The following is a 20,788-nucleotide window of genomic DNA, read 5'->3' on the forward strand; positions in this document are numbered from 1 at the left end:
AAAGCATCATCTGAAAATGGGCCACAAACCAGTCATGTTTCCAGCCCTGTAGCACACACAGCTAACTGTATGTAACCCAACTAGCTAACCTAAAAAATTCATTGCTCGTTATCCCTCTCTTTTTGTTCTCTCCGTAGGCTCCTATCCCTCAGCTCTGCAAGCGGCACTGTCAGTCATGTTGGGCTTATCACTGCCTGTTCTGCAGTCCTGTTTTGTGCAATTCTGATTTTTGCAGCCTGCTGGTGTAAACACAGGGCTAGAGCCTTGCAAGTAAGAGATAGCTACCATTCACAACCCTGAAATAAATGCACTTCTAACAGAAAATAGGAGATGCAATGTTATCCTGATTAAGACTAAAGAGAATAAAAAAACCTCAATTTGAAAATTTTACTAGAAGGGACCAGAAAATGACAATGGTATTAAGTTATGCAACAATTTTCACATTCCCACTTTCTTAGACTTCTGTCATACAATGTATGCTTTACTCCTAATATGTTTTACAAAATAAACCAATAAGAAAAAAAAGAGCTTCTATATATGCTATAAGAAACTTAAGGCAACTTCAAGGCACGAGAGGCTATTTGGATCTTCCATGCAATCCAACGGCACTGCCCCTTGTTTCATTTTCCCTTGAGACAACTCAACTACGCTAGTTAGGCCTTGCCAGCAGTTCCTGCCACCTCCTTGTAAAACTGGGCCACAAAGTTTGGGTCCTGTTGCTCTAGTTGTCTTAAAAATTCATTTCTTTCATCCTCGTCCCAGCTTTGGAACCACTGATCCCAAAGTCTCATTTGACACTGAAAGAGACTTGGTGGGGGTGCAGAAAGTTGCAAGGAGCCTAGTCCTTCTAAAAGCAAACAGAGTTTTCCAGGCACCGCTTTGCACAGAAGATCCTGCAGAAAACGACTTCGCTGGTGTTCTGTCCACTCAGAGAACCAGTGTAGAACACAGCGCATCTCTTGTGCCGGGACATAAGAAATAGGAATGGCCTCCGCCGTCATCCCCTGCAACAAAAGGGCTCATATTCAGTAATGCAAGAGCAAAATAAATACAAAATTATGCCATTATCAAAGGTTGGTATCAGTCAACAGAGCAGGGAAACCACGACCACCGCTGCAAAAAGTTAATTTCTTTAATAATTTGTGGGAAATGATTTATGGTGTTGCATGTCTAATATTACTTAGCACCTATCCACAGGATGATTGCAAGTTGTTGGACTCCTAGCGATCAGAAGAATGGGGGAATCGCAAGCCCCCCTGGTCTGCTCCATGGATTTAGTCCAGAGTGGATCCCCAGTTCTGCTGATATTTGGGAGGAGGAGGGGGCAACAACCAAGCCTCACTGCAATCATACATTTATACCCAATTCTGTGTACAGGGGACACATATTATTGATGACTCAACCCTTTTAATGCACAACTGAAAAAAAAAAAAAAAAATCACAAATCAATATCTTATATCCAGCAGTTTCTTTGCTATACACACCAATATAAACCTTTCCTGGAGTAGCTGCTTCCCTGGAAACTGGAAACTGCTGGCACTTATAAATTACACCCAGCTTCAGGGCAGATACAGGAAGAGGTTAGCCTCCACCCAATTATTTGCCAAACACTTTCAGATCAAAAAAATACATTTAAATAAATTTAATAAATTTGGAAACAAATGGACGAGTTTCACAATAGGAGCATTGTTCCATTTGTTTTCAAAGTGCAACTCACATATGCCAATTTGGTAAAATGAGTTTGTCTGGCAGAACAAGAATTTATGCATCATATTTCTGTATAATGCAGCAAAACCAACCCTGTTCGCAGTCCATGGGACTGAACCAACCTTCGAGCATGTTTCTACATGTGCAACCAGCTTTATATCAGCGTAGTTAGCCTACATCTCTTTGAAGATATATATTATACAGAACTAACAAAGTATGGTGTCATGACACATCTATGAGATAACTAAAAAAGAATTATTGTTGAAAACTTCTTTACAGTGTAAATATTTAGATGGCAGACTCTAGGTGATTTGTCACATAGCTGCCCATAAATAGGTGATTGTATCACTTTCTAAATAAAGTTAAAGTTTCTCACTTTTTTTTTTTTAATTGGTAGCCTATGCCTAGATCAAGTTTACATGTGCTGCTCAATGTGAGGATTTTGGGAATTATAGCATTGTTCCAGAGACTTACAATTCATGGAAATAATATGGCCGTTGGCATGGTGCTCCTGGCATGTAAACAATCCAAGGAGACTCGCTCTCTAGCAAAAGAAAAGCCAAACATCACGTATATGTGCTCTGTGTACTTGATTTCTGAACACGGAACTGGATCCCTAACCTGAAGAACAACACCTACAAGGTTGTGGAAGCCGTACACTATTGCCCGATTTAGAATAGATTGAGGATACCCAATTTGGGATTTTTATTTGTTTATTCTTATGTGTAGGCCCCTTGGGCATTTAAAGCATAACTCTTAATGATTTGTACCAAATTGTTTTACCAAATTCTCCAAAATGTCCATATTGTGTTCCTCACCCCTTTTCTTTCCACAGTTTTGGTAGTTATTTTCTGTTCCAAAGCTGCTTGTAAAAAATCTCACCATCGGGGAAGTAGACTTCCTCTTCCTGCACCTGCCCTGAAGCTATGTCAAACTGAAAATGCCCTCAATTCCCTTGATACCTTGTGTACCTTGTTTCATTCAGTAATTTAGCAGCAAATCCACTGAACACTGCATAGTATTCACTGCATTAATATGGAGACTAGCCTGGCAGCTTTCATCACATGGATGAATATGGAGAATGTAATAAGAAGTAGAAACCAACAGTGAAACAGTTACATAAAGTGTATAATATAAGATGCGAACACTATGGGTCAATAGCTTCTCTGTACTGGGAAAAAATTGCCAAGAGTAGAAGTTGGCGGTGGGAGAGCCCACAGAAAAGTGCATGACATTGTGAGGTGCAGAGAGGCACAGAAAGGATGTAGTGATTCTTGCAGAAGCCTCTTATTCTGGGTAGGAGATTTCTGCATCCACAGAGCAACACACTGAGCACTGCTACTTGTCTCAGCTTCATGCAGCTAAAACTGTCACATGGCATTCCCTTCCATCCTCCTCTTTAAGCTGGGAGCAGCAGTCCCTCCCCTCTTTTAGCAAGTATCTGTAAACAACTCTATGAACCATAAGAGAAAACAGCACAGCCAGAAGACACAGCTACTGCAGAGGAGGATAGCAAAGAAACTGCTGCACATAGGCAAAGAGATATTGATTTGTGAATGAAAAAATAAAAAATAAAACGCCAGAGTTGTACTTTAAATCCATGCCATATTACTGAAGTAATGCCATGTTTGGATAGTGCACAGATCCTGACCCTGTTCTATACATAATGACCTTTCTCTATATCAAAATTCTTTTGGTCTGGCATGAATGTCTGAAGCTCGCCATACATGTCTGGTATGACATGGCTTATTAACAACTTTTGGCCTAACGGTCCAGGTGCTATCCAAGTGTAGTCTCTTGTAAAGTTGGACACCACCAGGAGTAAATATACTTCCATGTAGAGGGATTGAGGCCCCCAATTGTGAAACCTGTATCAATGCTTTCCAGTAAAATAGAGAACAGAGGAATTGTGTTCCTGTCCTTCAGATGTTGTGAAGCCTTGAAATAAATGTGACAATCCATCAAACACATGCTATAATACACCCTTCTATATGGGAAGGTAGCTGGAATGCTATGACAAAGGATGGATTAGCTTTATTGTACATCTCACAAGATCACATTACCAGTGATGGAATGTAGCGTCATGGGTGGAGTTGCACCTTTCATGTGAGTGAAGGGACATCCTCAAATTACTGCCATGTCCTTACAACGGACTGGAAATTGTAGCCTAAAAAGGGTCAGTATGTTGTCCTTGGAAAATCACAGATTGGAAAAAACTGCTATGTGAATAAAAGAATTATATTTTTCAGTGTGCGGACTCTTTGAATCACTTGTACTCCTGCAAACACCACACATGCATTTCTACACACACAGCAACGGCTGCCTTGTGTGAATTCATCCCTAGCTCCTATACAGTTGTGGGTTCTGATGTAATGCATAACATACACGTGAACAGGGCCCAAAAGCGTTTGGATAGGAAACCATTACAAGACACTGAATGACAGCTATGTGTCCATGCAGCCTAGATTAAGGGGCAGATGTATCCTTGGAAATACCGCCAGCCCATGAGGCTCTAACATGCCAACGGCTGCACTCAATTACACGCTAATCCCATCAATGACCACTAGATGAGGCTGCTGTTCTTTGAGACTTACCACGACTATTATAGCGAATAGAGGTGGGGCCTAGTAAGCTTGAGCGAACGTGACGTAACAGGAAGGAGGGGGAAGAGGTTCTCCGACGATACCCGAGCTGGGAGGCGGAAGTGCCCGAGGCTGACGTCACGCAGCGGGATCGGCCGAAGTCGGTCGTATAGCGCCCCGCAGCCGGTCCTCCGTTTTCTAACTGGGTTGGCGCTGCACGAAGGCGCGCAAAATGGCTGAACTAGAGGATGTGACGCTGGACGGGAAGCCGCTGGACAGCCTTCGGGTCACCGACTTACGGTCGGCGCTTGAGGAGCGGGGATTAGCTAAAAGCGGTCAAAAGAGCACACTTATGAAGCGGCTAAAAGGGGTGAGTGTGTCTACGAGTTTCTGCTACCTAGTGAGGGATAACGGCACATCCCGCGGAAACGCGCACTCCCCACAACAATCTTCTTGCGCGTTCCCGGCACCCCCTCCTCTTCCTATCGCTCAGCGTAATGCGCCTGCGCCGAGCCTGTGCCCTGAGTAGCGCAGCCGTACATAGGGTTATGGCAGAGCGTAACGCATGCGCCTTGGTGCGGAAGAGGCCAGCTTCCCGCCCTTTCCCACTTAGCGTCTATTACGGGCGCGCGCACCCTCCTCCGGCCTGCCCCGCCTCCCGTGCGCGTGCCTGCGCAATTATGGGGGATCTAAAAACAAATCTATAAACGCACACTGTGAACGTGCAGCGAGCTGCTGCTGCGGTATAAAATTGGCGCCTGGTAGTTTATTATAGTAGTTGCTGGTGGTGGAGGCCGGAGTTTAGACAGCATTACTTGTTACTTGCCCCATGTGACATATGGCAGAATGATATATGGTCGCCATAGCTTTTCTACAGGACACCCGCAGATATTATGTACTAGCATGGGTGTGCTGCACTGTTACATCCCAAAGCCAGGGAGAAACATTATTGTAACCCCATAGGGTTCCCTGCCGACATCTGCGACGCTCCTGTTACCTCAGTGTTAGGACCAGAGGAAAAACTATGCCCACTGCAGTTGTACTATCAGTATCAGACATGACAGATACCTAACAGTTCCTACCGACCACAATGGACAAGGCTGAATGGGTGTCAGCTCACTATAATACAGCTACAAGATTAAAACTTTCTCATCTGAGAACCCAGTGCATATTGCCCAAGTCTTCCTTCAGGCAGCCATATTCTTTGGTCCATCTATCCCAACTGCCGGTCTGATGACCCGTGCTTACAGCAACATAGACCTCTATAGTGCTGTCTGGAGGTATAACATGCTGGAAGCAGACCTTCAGAAAGAGGAATACAGAGAAAATGGGGTGACAATGACAGAAGATCTATTGTCTGATGATCCCTGAGAGCCTTTCATCTGTTTGCTTTGCAGCTGTTATGTCGTCCCTGTCTATCCATATCATCACTTCAGCCAATCTCTGGTCTCAGCAGCGTACAACGCGTGGTGGCGTATGAATGGTGCAAAAATCCTTCTATTTAGTTGATTTGCATCATATTAGCTTTTTGGATCCATTAAAACAGATTAGTTGCATATGTCTGTCATCATTATTATTATGATCCTAGTCCTATCTGTTTTGGTAGTCCTAGTATCATCCAAGTTGTGTCTGATTTTCACAAATGACCCACTGCATCAAAAACTGACCACGCTAGGATGACAGGTGTGTGCTGTCTTTTTTGTTTTCATGCAGCTATTGACATTTTATAACATGACTTGGGTCAGATTAGTGCATTCTGCAGCTTTCTGGGACAGGATTAAAGGACTGTGCAAATCATCGACTCGAGTGTGAAAATCCTTGTTATTTATGTTGGGGCGTCATCACTGCAGTCAAATTAATCGTTATAGGGACCTAAACTGGTGCAACTGTTTACTAGTTATTTTATGCAGTTTCCTTCCACTGAAAATCCAGGTTTTCATTTATCATTTTTTCAGATACAGTTTTCTATGTCTAAACCAGGAGTGGAGTGAGAAAAAGAAGAGCAGCTTCTCTCAATGATAAGTTCTCATCCATTATAATCTACATCTGCTTTTGGCTTCAAAAACTGCATCTGAAAAACGTAATGTTTGAATAGACCCTAAAATCTTCCCAAGTAGAAAAATTGTGCATATGTTGGCAGAACAGGCTGATGTCCTGGGCACACTAGCAGTTTCTATTAGGTCTTTAGTGTAAATGTGTTTAATTACAATGGGAATTTGTGGTAAATCACATGAACATATTTGTCTGTTGGAGTTGATAAAGTATTTTCTGAGGGCAGTTTGTGTCCTACATGGACTATAGGACACAGTCATTATATTCAGTATTCTCTTTCATTTGACATCCTATCAGATGGGATTTATGGCAAAATCTATAAATGACAGCTACATCCATAGCAGCTGTACCCATTCACTGCAGGTGCAGTTTCCTTAGGCGGGTGACACAAGTGGCGTTTTTGTCACGTTTCTGCTGCGATTTTGAACACATTGAAAATGCACACGTTTTTGCTCATGCGTTTTTAAAAAGTTTGCTTGCGTTTTTATAAACACAATGCTTGATGTGCGTTAGTTGCATGCAGCTGTGTCTCTTGGAATTTGTAAAAACGCAGTGATCTTCTCCCTGCTCTTTGTGCATGTAATCACAAGCGTTTCAAAAACGCAACCGCTTTCAAAAACCTCCATGAAAGAACACCTCAAAAACCACAGAGGGGAAAACGCCAAGTTATGGCACTTCTATCTAATACCCATTGAAAAATTCAGCATGCAAACATGCCTTTTTCATGGAAAGAAACACAACGATAATGCCACGTGTGTCAATGGCCTTAGGCTGCGTTCACACATGGCATTTGCATTGCATCTTGCTTGGCCTGATCGTATGTGTGTTTCCATAGAAACACTGTTTAAATACAAAAGTGTGGGTGGTTGTTCACGATTACATGCAAAACGCAAGGCAAGCTCCATGTGTGAATGTAGCCTCAAAGTAAAAGAGAGTTGTACCTACTGGTGAACTGGTTCCGTTCTTTCTCTAGAGTCAAACAGATTGATCAGCAGCAAACGTGACATGCTCACCTATGGATGTTCTATCCTGGTCATTAATGGATTTAGTATGGGGCAAAAAAGCCAATGTGAAAACACCCATAGAAATGGCTCAGTGAGGCATTCCTAAAAATCACTGTGAAAATTAATGCCAATGGGAAAAAGCCCTAACCTGCAGCAATTTCTAGTTGCAGTGAATTGCATTTGTATACATGCAGCAGAAACAGAGCTGACAAAAACAATGTAGTACAGAACTTTGATGTTTTCATTGGATATCCCTGTTAGGCCTAGTTCACACTTGTTGGTTTGTTTCCGTTACACTCCTCTGTTTTAGGAGGATGTAATTTAAAAAAAAACAAAAAAAACAGAAGGTCTGTCATTTATAAACCCACAGACTAAAGGGTGCGTTTTGGACATGCGTCAGAGACCCATGCGTTTTGCATGTTACCATGCGGTTGGCTGCTTTGAAAGTGTTTTTCTTCATTGCTGGAAGTGTAAGCAGCTGGTGTTAACATCTTCACAGATGCTTACACTTTCAGCAGTAATAAAAAAAAAAAACAATGCTTTCAAAGCATCCAAACGCATGGTAACATGAAAAATTCATGCGTCTAGATGCATATCCAAAACGCCACCCTGAGTGTTCGATATCCACATAATGGACGTATCTAAATATAAAATAGTTTTACCGTATGCTGAACGCTATAACACAAAAAATAATGGGTGAATTGCCAATATTTTGTCTCCCAAAAATTTACACCGCACAGCTTCCAAAATGGTATCCAGTGAAAGTCAGCCTGGGCCATTTGACACTTTACAAAAATGTACAGATATCCCAATAAGGTGAAATATCTTAATATTAAAAATAATATAATTGTATAAAAGCAGAGTCTGTAAGCATTTACAGCCCTCCTACGGCTCTCTGTAAATGGCAATAAAATTTAAAAAAACTGAAACAATAAACAAAAAAGGGGCTAAAGACTTATGCCGGCTGATGATTACCACGTGTACACACGTGTCTCCTATTTGTTTTCATCAGACACCGCTTGAAGGTGCCGGTCATGTGGCTCATTGACATGCGTGGAGTCTGTGGAATATTGGGTACAGTTTTTTATTCTTTGAAGAAAAGAAAATCATATTGTTTGATGTAGAGCCTGTAGGTGTTTACATCTGGAACATTTGAATCAGAACTTTCACCACGGTCTACATTTACGTATGTCTGGTGTGGAGTTGGGGTTTATTTATACATTTACTATTGTAGGCAGTGCTGTTAGTGTTGAGTCTGACAGATCTGCCAATGGCTATGTGATCAGTGAGCTGCTATAGACATACCTGTGCACACAAATAGAGATGGTGTTTGTACAGTTCATTTGCTGTTATGTCTGAAACCTCCGCATTATGGGTATCCCAGACCCAGTGAGTAAAAGGCTATCCAAACCCTTGAATGAAGGACTGGCCAGGTTTGCAGAGAGCACTTCAGATGCCTAATTTAAAATGCACTTGTCTCTCAAGTTTATACTAAGGTTGGGTTCAGTGCAGAGTGACTGCAAGGTCTGTCATGTCTCCGTAATGAATTATAATATTAATCATAAAAATAATCAGAAACCTATTGTGGAGTTTGTTCCTGAGATGAGGGTCCCCAAGTTGAGATCTCATCTCTCTCTGCTTGGTTGGATATTACCGTTTCTATGAATAACAAACTAAATATAAAGTTGATGTCAGTGGAGGCAAAGCCAATCATAAGAAAGCAAGCGCGAATCAGGTGCACACCAAATATGGATAGTCAGGATGTAGTGGACATCAGGTTCTTTTAATATTCCTAATCAGATTACAAGCACAAAAACAAACAGTCACAGGAATAAATCTGTGAAATCAGCTCACCCACTTCGTTCAAACAATCCACATGGTCTTGACTCTGGACACTCCAGCACGGACAACCTCGGCCACAGGTGCATGCAGCGATGAAGTACAAAGAAAACTGTTTCCAGCTGGACATCAGAAGTCGGTTTCTGGATAAAATATAGCAAAATTTATTTGGAATCCATTAAAAATGACACAAATAGTGCATGACACAGCATAAGGAGTAAAAATAGCCTCAAAGCTTACGCGTTTCGGTAGTTATACCTTATTCATAGCTATAAAAGTGGTGGTAACCGGCTATTTATTTAGGCCCCCAGAGTTTATACAGGCGGTCCCCTACTTAAGGACACCCGACTTGCAGACGACCCCTAGTTAAAGACGGACCCCTCTGCCCGCGGTGACCTCTGGTGAAGCTCTCTGGATGCTGTACTATAGTCCCAGCCTGCAATGATCAGATGTGAGGTGTCTGTAATGAAGATTTATTGATAATCCCATTACAGCAAAAAATTTGTCTGGATCTACAATTATAAAGTATACAGTTTTGACTTGCATAATAATAATTATTTATATAGCGCCTACAGATTATGCAGCGCTGCACAAAGCATGTCAAATTGGTCCATATAGGTTCCATAGGTTTGTTCTTAAGTTGAATCTATCTGTACGTAACCCGGGGACTGCCTGTAATTATAATTTTTTTTAAAGTTACATTTTTTTAGCAGGGGCACATTATATACAGCGGGTACGGAAAGTATTCAGACCCCTTTAAATATTTCACTCCTTCTTTCATTACAGCCAGAAAACTTTTGGTTGTAATAAATGTTAGTTTTGCTCATCAGTGTACTCTGCACCCCATCTTGAAAGAAAAAAACCCAAATGTAATTAATTTTGCCAATTTATTAAACAAGAAGAGCTGAAATATCACATGGTCATAAGTATTCAGACCATTTTCTCAGTGTTGAGTAGAAGCACCTTTGGAGCTAGTACAGCCATGACTCTTCTTGGGAATGATGCAACAAGTTTTTCACTCCTGGATTTGGGGATCCTCTGACATTCTTCCCTGCAGATCCTCTCCAGTTTCCTCAGGTTGATGGTGAATGTTGGTGGAATTCATTTTCAAGTGTCTCCAGAGATGCTCAGTTTGGTTTAGGTCCGTCATCTGGCTGGGCCAGTTACGAATAGTCAGAGTTGTTCTGAATCAACTGCTTTGTTATTTTATCTGTGTGCGGTCTTGTTGGAAGGTGAGCCTCGGTCCTGGTTTGAGGTCCAGAGCACTCTGGAAGTGTTTTCCATCCAGGATATCTCTGTACTTGGCTGCATTCAGCTTTCCTTCAATTGCAACCAGTCGTCCTGTCCCTGCAGCTGAAACACCCCCATAGTACCATGTCTCACTGCTGGGATTGTATTTGGCAGCTGATAAGCAGTGCAGGCTTTCATATGTCTTGCTCTGAAGTGAGGCTTCTGTCAGCCACAAAGCCCCGACTGGTGGAAGGCTGCAGTGATAGTTGACTTTGTGGAACTTTCTCCCATGTGGTCTGTACACAATTATTGGGCTCCGGTCACATAATCTTCCATCTGACTATGGAAGGGAGAAGAATAAAAAAGATTTATCCGCATGGGAAATTTTTGCTAAAGGACCTGAGATGTCACCCTGGTCACATGACATTACTGCTGCATGCTGAGAAAGCATGGGGATGAGTTGCTGGATTCATCCCGAGGCAACACCCCCTTGACTCGCTATATCCCTGGATACTAGTTAAAATAATAAAGATGATTATATGAGGATTTGAGGGAAACAAGTTTTAGCTAAAAGAAGGGGGACAGTTAGTTAATAGGGCTCTATGGGAACCTGCCAGTAGCTGTATTTGTGAACAATGTGGTGACACATTCCCTTTAAAGCCAGGATAAATATAACTTTAGGTATCTATTTCTCTTCACTTTCCGTTGCTGAAAGAGTCTGACATAAGAAAATGCCTTGTTTCTGTGGTGTCTGTAGCTGAAGGTGGTTGTATAATGTGAACTAGGGAATATTCAAATACATTCACCTGTATATGGATGCTGATTTTCTTCTGATGAAGGTGTGCTTCTGTCCGTCATCTGCTGCCACCATGTCTAAAGGCATGCCTATTTAAAAAGACCCCCACCAAATATGCCCCCCATAATCTTCTCCCCAACCCCTTTTTTATATATGCCAATTTTTTTAAACAAGTTATGTGGGGAAAGTTGGTTGTAATAGATCCGACCTCAAACAAAATAAGAGGTCGAATCCTCGTATCCTGTGCGCTGGAAGTTGGCCTTATTCATGAGGGGGCCGTCTCTCTGCGATGTGGCCACAATGACAGCGCCAGCTGCCTCGTACTAATTCACAGCGCCGCCCAAATATATGTAACATTGAATAAGGGCTGACTGCCAGCGCACCGGATACAAGGATTCGACCTCTTATATAGAAGCGGCTGGGGAGAGGATTGTGGGGGGAATATTTGCTGGGGGTCTTTTTGGGGATGACAGGTCCTCTTTAAAGAGAACCCGTCATGCAAAATAACCCCCCTAAACTAAATATATTTTCAGAAACTGCCATTAGAGAGCATTGCCTCTATCCCTTCATTGTCCCTCTACATGCCTGTAAACCTAAGCAATGAGGTCCTAAAGCTGTATGCAAATGACCTGTGAAAAGTCCAATGAAGCATTAGCATATTCAAGCTGTCCACTCTATTCATGAGTGGGAGGTACAGCCACGCCCCCAGTGCATGACTGACAGCCTGTATAATGATGTGAGGCTGTATAATGATGTGCTTGCTGGTGGCCACGCCCCCTGCAGCCTGTGTGTGCATGTGTGTGTGTTTAGGAGAGATACAGCAGCTCCAGGCAGCCATGTTACAGCAGAACATGTCAGATTCATGTGTAGCTGATGTCTGTGTCTCTCACCTGTATATTAGGAGGATGCAGCATGTCAGCAGATGCAGCACTCACACTAGCCATGCTTTACTATACATTACACACAGACATGAGCAGGGGGAGGAGAGGGGAGGGGTAACAGGGGTGACATCACTGCCTCTGACCATGTGACCAGCCTCATTTACATGATAAAAAATAGATGATTTTACAATGAATAATGTATGAAATAACTAGATAAAGGCTGGGATGGGATCCTTGTGAGCTGCTCCAACAGGTAGAGGTGACAGGACTAGTGACACAGACCTGATGACAGGTGTCCTTTAAAGGAAACCTACCACTTGAAGTGGCAGGTTTCCGATGGCAATACCGAGCACCAGCTCAGGGTGAGCTGGTGCCGGAGCTTATTTTAGTTAGTGTTTTAAACCGCGGTATCGCGGTTTAAAACACTTTTTAAACTTTATAGCTGGCGCAGGGAGGTACGCACTCGGCGCTTACCATGCGCGCGGCTCTCATTCACTTCCTATGTAGCTGCGCGCAGGTAAGCGCCGAGCGCGTACCTGCCTGCGCCGGCTATAAAGTTTAAAAAGTGTTTTAAACCGCGATACCGCTTTAAAACACTAACTAAAATAAGCTCCGGCACCAGCTCACCCTGAGCTGGTGCTCGGTATTGCCATCGGAAACCTGCCACTACAAGTGGTAGGTTTCCTTTAAGCCTTAATATTTTCTGATACATTTTGTGGAATTGTGGTACTGAAGTTACTGATCCAAAACTCTGTGACTTAAGCCAAGGTGCAGTAGGGGGTATTGGCCTGTACTTGGTTGGCATTGGATAGGATGTACTGTTATGACTACTATTGGTCGTTATTATATGATTTATACAGGTTTCTGGTACCATTACAAAATATATACAAAATAAAGTTGTTACCTTGACATCAACTTCTAGTGGCTGGTTGATGTATTGACAGTTTTTCATTTCTTTCTGTATCTGTTATTTGTGGTTATATCTGTGATTACACTAATCTAGTATTTAGGATTCTTTTTGTAGGTTTTTATATTTTCTTCTGCTGTGGAGGCTATGCTTGTGCATGCATAACATAGCCCATTCCTTATAGAGAATGTGGGCCCCTCATTCTCTGCATTAGCATCATATAATCTAGTACTGAACACAGGTGACTCCACCATACTGCCACCATGTAGTCGGCATCAGCCTGTTATAGAGCATGAGCATCTCCTTGTGCCCTTTCTATACTGTGAAATCAGAATCATTCAGTGACTGATCCTACATTTGTGGGCACATAGCTGTAGATGCCAATCACTTATGAGGCTGCCCTTGTGACTTTACAGCATAGATGAAGCTAAGATTTTATTCTTCTTGCTCTATAACATTCTGTTTCATACATATTGCATCATCTTTCCTTTTTTTCCTGACCTCAGTATTTGGCATGGTTGAAGACCCATCACAAGGCTGAGTTTTGTATTTACACGTAGCAACTATCTTTGCAGGGTGGGATATGAAAGTTCATTTTGAATAGCACAAATGTAATGTATGGATACAGACACCTTCCATCTGCTGCCATGTAACTGTACATCGGAGCAGTGGATCAAACCCTGGGAGCGGTTTGCTGAAAATGCTGTAAAATATCTGCTGGCTAATGAAGCTTCATAATGTAGGACAGATCATTTTGATATCTTGGAGGAAGAAGGCAATAGCTGTGTCACTCTCCTCCTAATGAATATTTCTTTATTCAGCACATAGCAGGAAATGCAAGGCAATGACCTCTTCACGCCAAGTGCACTTTATCCAGGTTTACATGCACTTGCTTCATGTACCAGAGACTTGCACACTGGGGCAGTGGATAGTGCTAGCTCCTACGGTCCAGCTTGTTGTTAGGCAAATAACACTAATGTACTGCTACTCCGCTTTGCTAGACATGAGCAGACCCAAGTTCAGGTTTGACTGCCAGGCTTGACATCGGGTACTCTCATTTCTACTCATTTCTATTTACCTATTTCCCACATCAGGTGTGTAGGTGTGAGAACCAATTTGGTCAATGAACGAGAGTTTTTTATGGGTGGAAAGTTATACTATACATAATTGGTTGGATCACTTCTTTTCTGTGTTCATTTAGTGGCCTTGGACTATGAAGAGACAAATTCCATCAATAAGAGACCAATTTGAAGTAAAAAGGTTCACACACTGATGGGTGTGCATGAAGAACATTGCACTTCTGTGTACAGTGAATATTGCATTTAACCAGATATTCAATGTTTGCAGAATATTGTTGCATCTTCTAGTTAATATATGTATGTGCATAAGGATGAGCCCTCAACTCACACAAATGTGATTTGTTGGCCTGCTAGTCATATGATGTACATTGTAGTGAAGATAATCTTCTTACTGGTGGATGATCCCCTGATCATGAGACCAAAGATTCTCCAGCTAATATTGTATTCAGTTCTATCAAGTCTAACAGGTATAAATATGAAAGCTGACCTTACTCTGTCAATGGTCAGAAAAAAGTCATTGGTAAGAAGATAACTTGCCCTACAGTGTATATTGTGCATCTTTCCAAAGGGTCCGACAATACATTTTTTGTGTGTTAGAGGACATAAAAGCTAAGATTTTTATTGTACCTGGTAAAATCTTTATGCTTCACCCAACATTGAACTGGTTTCCAATACATTTCTGCAACAAAACTGCCAGGTTACACCATAGTAGGCATGAGAACATAACCATGAGCCATGAGTAACTACGTAATAAACTGGAAGTTTAGGGAGACTTGGGGCGCTAGTCTCAATGTAGACAGGAGCCTAGAGAAAATATAATCCTTTTGTATACGGTATTTCCATTTTACTACTGTAATAAAAGTTAACTTTTTTTCATTTCTAGGCATTAATGCTGGAAAACCTGCAGAAACACTCTACTCCTCATACTGGTTTCCAGCCAAACTCACAGGTATGTATGTACAGACAGTCCCTGGGTTATGTATAAGGTGTCTGAAGTTTAATTTCTATGTCAGAACAGGTATATTTTGTAAGTGTAACACCAGACCAAAAAGAAAAGTGTTTTTGTCTTGGTAACAATGGAATTGGTTGACATGGGAACCAGGACGAACAATCATTGCCTGTGGCTATAGTTCAGTAAATTACCAACCTCCAAAGAGGTTTACCAGAGGTCACAGTGGGGAAAAAGGTCAGTTTTGTGACTAGGGGTTGTCTGTATGTCCGGTGTCCTTGAACCACACAAAGATCTTTTTTTAGCTAACCAATTCCATCAATCAACTCATGGGAGAAATATTATTTTATTATATGATCTGATGACAAATTTGGACAATGGTTTAGTGACTTTAGTCCATGCTAAAGTACTTAGTGCCTTTATGGAATGTACACTCCATGTGTGTGGACATTGATAAGGAGCAGTAAACTTAATTCTGGTTTCCCATAAATAAAAACGATCAGATGCATGTAATAAGGCACTAGCCTACATAAGTACAACACGGAAAAAAGGGTCAAATAATCACTGAAGTGAAAAAAATAAATCATTTTATTTCACCCTTTAACCCCTTCCCGACATTTGACGTAATAGTACTGCATCGCGGGAGGTGCGTTCCCTCAAAATGCAGTACTATTACGTCAAGCTTCTGGCGCCGGCTCCTGAACGGAGCCGGCGCCAGAAGCTGCGGGTGTCGGCTATATGTTATAGCTGACACCCGCCTCTAACACCCGCGATCGGAGATTTCTCCGATCGCGGGTGTTAACCCCTAACACGCCGCGGTCGCGCTGACCGCGGTGTGTTAGAGGCATTTAAAGTTATTTAAATTTGAATCGGACCCCCCCGCGGCGCTTACCGGGGGGGTCCGCTCCTCCGATCGCAGCCCCGGGACTGCCGGTGCCCGGGGCTGCGCGATCCTCCTCTCGGTGCCGGGTCCGTGCCTCCTGGCAGGACCCGGCTGTAAGACACTGGGCATGCGCAGCATGCTCAGTGTCTTACATTACACAGTGCAATACATCTGTATTGCACTGTGTAACCTGTAAAAAAGCTTGAACAAGTGATCAGAAGATCACTTGTTCAAGCTTAGATGTCATTAACTGTAAAAAAAGGAAAAATAAATAAATAAAGGTTTTTTACAGTAAAAATAAATAATAAAAGAAAGTGAAAGTCCCCCCCAAACACCACATTTCCCTTTACACAAGTAATAAAGAATAAAAAACACTAAATCACGAAAAAACCCCACTTATTTGGTATCGCCGCGTCCGTAACAATCTGTACAATAAATCCTAATCATAATTGGACCCGCTCGGTGAACGTGGTAAAAAAAAAAACCCAAAAACGTGCCAAAAATTAAAACTTTTTATCAAATTGCTTTACAAAAAATGTTCTAAAAAGTGATCCGAAAAAGTTACAAGCACCAAAATGATACCAATAAAAAGAGCAACTTGTCACGCAAAAAATAAGCTTACAACCAGCTCCGTAAACCAAAAAATACTATAATTATGCCACTATAAAAATGGCAATACTAAAACAAATGCAATTTTTTCTATTCTAGTTTTCCTTCAATAAAATTGGACAAATAAAAATAAAACTATATAAATGAGGTATCACCGTAATCGTAGTGATCCGTAGAATAAAGATAATATATTATTGTTATGCTACAGTGAACAACCCCCCAAAAAAATGCTAAAAATCCAAAACAAGAATTGATGATTTTATTTTCCTCCACACGTAAAAAGTTAATAAAATTTCTTCAATAAGCTAAAAACCCACTAAAATTAAGGTTTTTTTTACAGTGCATCTAGTCTCGCAAAAAATAAGCCCTTATTTGTCTAAATTGCTTAAAAAATAAATAAAGATTGTATAGCCTATTCCCAACGAGCGTTGTTATAGAATGGTGCGGCGGGTAGTGACTTTCCAACACCGGTCAGGGTAAGACGGCGGCTGTTCACTGATCGGGGTAAGACGGCAGCTGTTCCTGACAGCCATCCATCCTGCCCCATGGAACAGAAGGGTTACGTCCCCCCCCCCCCCACACCCCCAGTTCATGATCGCTGCTATTGGCTCATCAATTCAGACGAGCCGATAGCAGCGAATTTACTTATGACGTCAGTAATACCGGTCACCAGGTCTGTAGACACGGTGATCGGGGCAGGGTGGCGGCTGTTCCTGACAGCCACCAATTTTGCCTTGCGGTCCAGAGGGGTTTTGTTGCCCCACTCTGTCCATGTTTGCCGCTATTTGCTGGTCGATTTGGTCCAGCCAAAAGCAGCAATATTCGTCACAATGGGCATCGCTAGGGTGAATAAGAGCAACACTTGGTGATAATTTCCCTACGAAAAACGAAGATATGGTACAAAAGCGCTGGCCGTGCACATTGTGCAGATTATGCTGTAAAACTCTTACGAGCTGTTCCAATGTGCACGTCCTGCCGTATCATTTCTCTGTTTTCAAGAGGAAGATATTAGGAAACTAATATTGGGACAAGAAGGACGGAGCCCCAGTACCTCTGGTTTAGATGTTCCTGTGTTTTGCCAGGACAGCATTTTCCCGGTGAATTCTGCTGCTTCTAATGGTAGGACTCAATAAAGAGTCTGTTCCAAAAGAGAAGTTAGGATGGACACTACATACTACTAAGAGACCTGCGACACCTCCAGAGTGACAAAAGTTTAGTTGGTCCCCTGGTATATTCTACCTCCTTATACGTAACACATTCACAATTCACGCCCAACCTATTGTGAATTAATTTCGGTAAAATGAATAATTGTAACAACTGTTATGTCCCGTTGCTCCCTATACCCCTCCATTATTTCATAAGGGGCGCCACATAATGGGCACTGAACTTTCCAGAAATAATTGAAATTTCCATCTTGGACTCCATTGCACATCATATTTGGAAACCACCTGTATGTTCAAAATGGTCATTTCACCACGTGTATTACACTACACCACATATTACACCTTGCTATATTCCCCAAGGGGTGTACATTCAACAATTAGGGTCACTTTTCGGGTTTTCCTCTGTTTTGGTACCACTACGGCTCTCCAAATGCATCCTGACACATGTGAAGGATTTCTTACAAATTTGGCCTCTAAAAGACAAACATCCCTCTTTTCCTCTACTGTGCGCCCATAAAGCATTTTATATGCACATGTGGGGTACTTCTACACTCGGGAGAAATAGTTTTACACCTTTTTTGGGGTTATTTAATATATTATCCCTTGTGGCTTACATAAATTAGGGGTAAAGTGACATTTATAGGAAAATTTTCACCTTTTTAATGATTCGGGCCTAATTGGATCATTCACCTGTAGGGGCAAATACATATATTACACATTGCAAAATTCTCTAAGGGGTGTGCATTCAAAGATTAGGGTCACTTTTCGGATTCTTCTCTGTTTTATACCACTAGGGTTCTCCAAATGCATGTCAAACATTTCTGTCAAATTTGGCTTCTAAAAGGCAAACATTCCCCTTTCCTTTTACTGTGCGCCCATACAACATTTTATATACACATGTGGGGTACTTCTACACTCGAGAGAAATAGGTTTACACATTTTGGGGGGTTATTAAATTTTTTTATCCCTTGTGGCTATATAAAATTAGGAGTAAAATGACCTTTATAAGAAAATGTTCACCTTTTATCTATTTAAGTCCTAATTAAATCAAACACCTTTACGGACAAATACACATATTACACCTTGCTAAATTCTCTAAGGGGTGTGCTTTCCAAAATGGTGATACTTGTTGGGGTTCCCCTCTGTTTTGGTACCACTACGGCTCTCTAAATGCATCCTGACATATGTAAAGGATGTCTGTCAAATTTGGCTTCTAAAAGGCCAACGCCCCTCTTTCCCTTCTGAGCTTCACTGCGTACCCATACAACATTTTATTTGCATGTGTGGGGCAATTTTATACTCGGGAGAAATGCTAGTACACATTTTTTGGGGTTGTTTCATCTTTAATGCCTTATGGGATACAAAAATTAGCCGTAAAAGTGACTTTTTTGGGAAAATGTTCACCTTTTTCCTTTTAGGGACCTAATTGAAGCAAACACCTGTAGGGGTAAATACACATATTACACCTTGCTGAATATGATAGGGATACCGCTCTATACTCAGGGATAAGATAGGACACGTATTGCGATGCCGTGTGCGAGCGTATGCTGCCATGCTACGGCCCAACGGGCATACGCTAGTTTGAATGTAGCCTAACTTAAAGAGAACCCGTCATGCAAAATAACCCCCCTAAACTAAATATATTTTCATAAACTGCCATTAGAGAGCATTGCCTCTATCCCTTCATTGTCCCTCTACATGCCTGTAAACCTAAGCAATGAGGTCCTAAAGCTGTATGCAAATGACCTGTGAAATGTCCAATGTAGCATTAGCATATTCAAGCTGTCCACTCTATTCATGAGTGGGAGGTACAGCCACGCCCCCAGTGCATGACTGACAGCCTGTATAATGATGTGAGGCTGTATAATGATGTGCTTCCTGGTGCTGGTGGCCACGCCCCCTGCAGCCTGTGTGTACATGTGTGTGTGTTTAGGAGAGATACAGCAGCTCCAGGCAGCCATGTTACAGCAGAACATGTCAGATTCATGTGTAGCTGATGTCTCTCACCTCTATATTAGGATGCAGCATGTCAGCAGATGCAACACACACTAGCCATGCTTTACTATACATTACACACAGACATGAGCAGGGGGAGGACAGGGGAGGGGTAACAGGGGTGACATCACTGCCTCTGACCATGTGACCAGCCTCATTTACATAATAAAGAATAGATGATTTTACAATGAATAATGTATGAAATAACTAGATAAAGGCTGGGATGGGATCCATGTGAGCTGCTCCAACAGGTAGTAGTGACAAGACTAGTGACACAGACCTGATGACAGGTGTCCTTTAAATGGGTATTCTCATCTGGGCATTCAATTTCAGTTTCATTAATCTGCCATATATAAACATTTCTTCAATTAGATGTTATTTAAAAAAATGTTCCTGTGTGAAGATAATTTATCATAAATGATCCCTTAGAAACAAGACTGTGTCTTTGGTTACGGCCACGTCTGCTGGAGAGATTGCACAAAGAAACAAAAAGTTTCTGAATATTAAATGTCTGGGAGTTATTGCAGGTCCTACAGCTGCCCTGTGGTAATGATTGCTGAATCCTGGTGGTCAGGCAGAGCTCATTAGCGCATGTCTGGCCACCGCTGCCAGAGTGTGATGTGGTCGTATCCGGGGAAGCCATCTCGTTTCTATGGGACTCATTGACTACATTTATGAGAAATTATCTTCACACAGGAACATTTTTTTTAATAACATCCAATTGAAGAAATGTTTGCATATGGCAAATGAATTTAATTAAATGTGAATGCCCAGATGAGAATACCCCTTTAAGTGTGTTTGAGTTTCCTTTTATGTGACATTTTATACTTCAAGTTAGTGGGATATCTTGGTTGATATATTTAGCATTCATTTATGAAAAAAAAGTGAAAAATAGAACATTTTGAAGTTTGAAAATAGTTAATTCAAACTGATAGTAACTAATTTGGGTAGTAAGACTAACTAACATTTACCAGCTCTGTGTTGGCATCGTTTTAGAAGTGTCCTTTTGGACCATTTAATTTCTATAGGGTTTTTTGAAGTTCTATTCATAGAAACCCCCACATTTCACCCCGTTCTATTAACATCACACCTCAGGGCGCGTTCACACGTTG

General features: G+C 41.8%; 3 protein-coding genes across 6 annotated transcripts in view; 2 read left to right on the plus strand and 1 right to left on the minus strand.

Annotated features, from left to right (window-relative positions):
* The window catches only part of CIROP (ciliated left-right organizer metallopeptidase), a 25,028-nt gene extending 24,577 nt beyond the window's left edge, over positions 1-451 (plus strand). Inside the window, exon 15 of the mRNA XM_072150333.1 lies at positions 138-451. Within this exon, the coding sequence (XP_072006434.1) occupies positions 138-300 (163 nt within the window). The 3' untranslated portion in view covers positions 301-451. The remainder of the gene's footprint in view (positions 1-137) is intronic.
* Positions 374-4,867, minus strand: C1H14orf119 (chromosome 1 C14orf119 homolog). 2 transcript variants are annotated; one of them, XM_072150389.1, is made up of 2 exons: positions 4,687-4,867; positions 374-1,004 (listed from the first exon to the last, which is right to left on the minus strand). In XM_072150389.1, exon 2 carries the CDS (start codon positions 999-1,001, stop codon positions 654-656), a length of 348 nt encoding a protein of 115 aa, XP_072006490.1. In that variant the 5' UTR covers positions 1,002-1,004; positions 4,687-4,867; the 3' UTR covers positions 374-653. The 2 variants fall into 2 exon arrangements, with proteins under 2 accessions (XP_072006490.1, XP_072006482.1); XM_072150381.1 differs by lacking the exon at positions 4,687-4,867 and adding an exon at positions 4,302-4,442.
* The window catches only part of ACIN1 (apoptotic chromatin condensation inducer 1), a 57,283-nt gene continuing 41,016 nt past the window's right edge, over positions 4,522-20,788 (plus strand). For all 3 annotated transcript variants that reach the window (XM_072150303.1, XM_072150310.1, XM_072150317.1), the window contains exons 1-2: positions 4,522-4,659; positions 14,961-15,026. In XM_072150303.1, coding sequence (XP_072006404.1) covers positions 4,522-4,659; positions 14,961-15,026 — 204 coding nt within the window. The remainder of the gene's footprint in view (positions 4,660-14,960; positions 15,027-20,788) is intronic.

Source organism: Engystomops pustulosus, chromosome 1, assembly GCF_040894005.1.
Source record: "Engystomops pustulosus chromosome 1, aEngPut4.maternal, whole genome shotgun sequence".
Classification (NCBI taxonomy): Eukaryota; Metazoa; Chordata; class Amphibia; order Anura; family Leptodactylidae; genus Engystomops; species Engystomops pustulosus.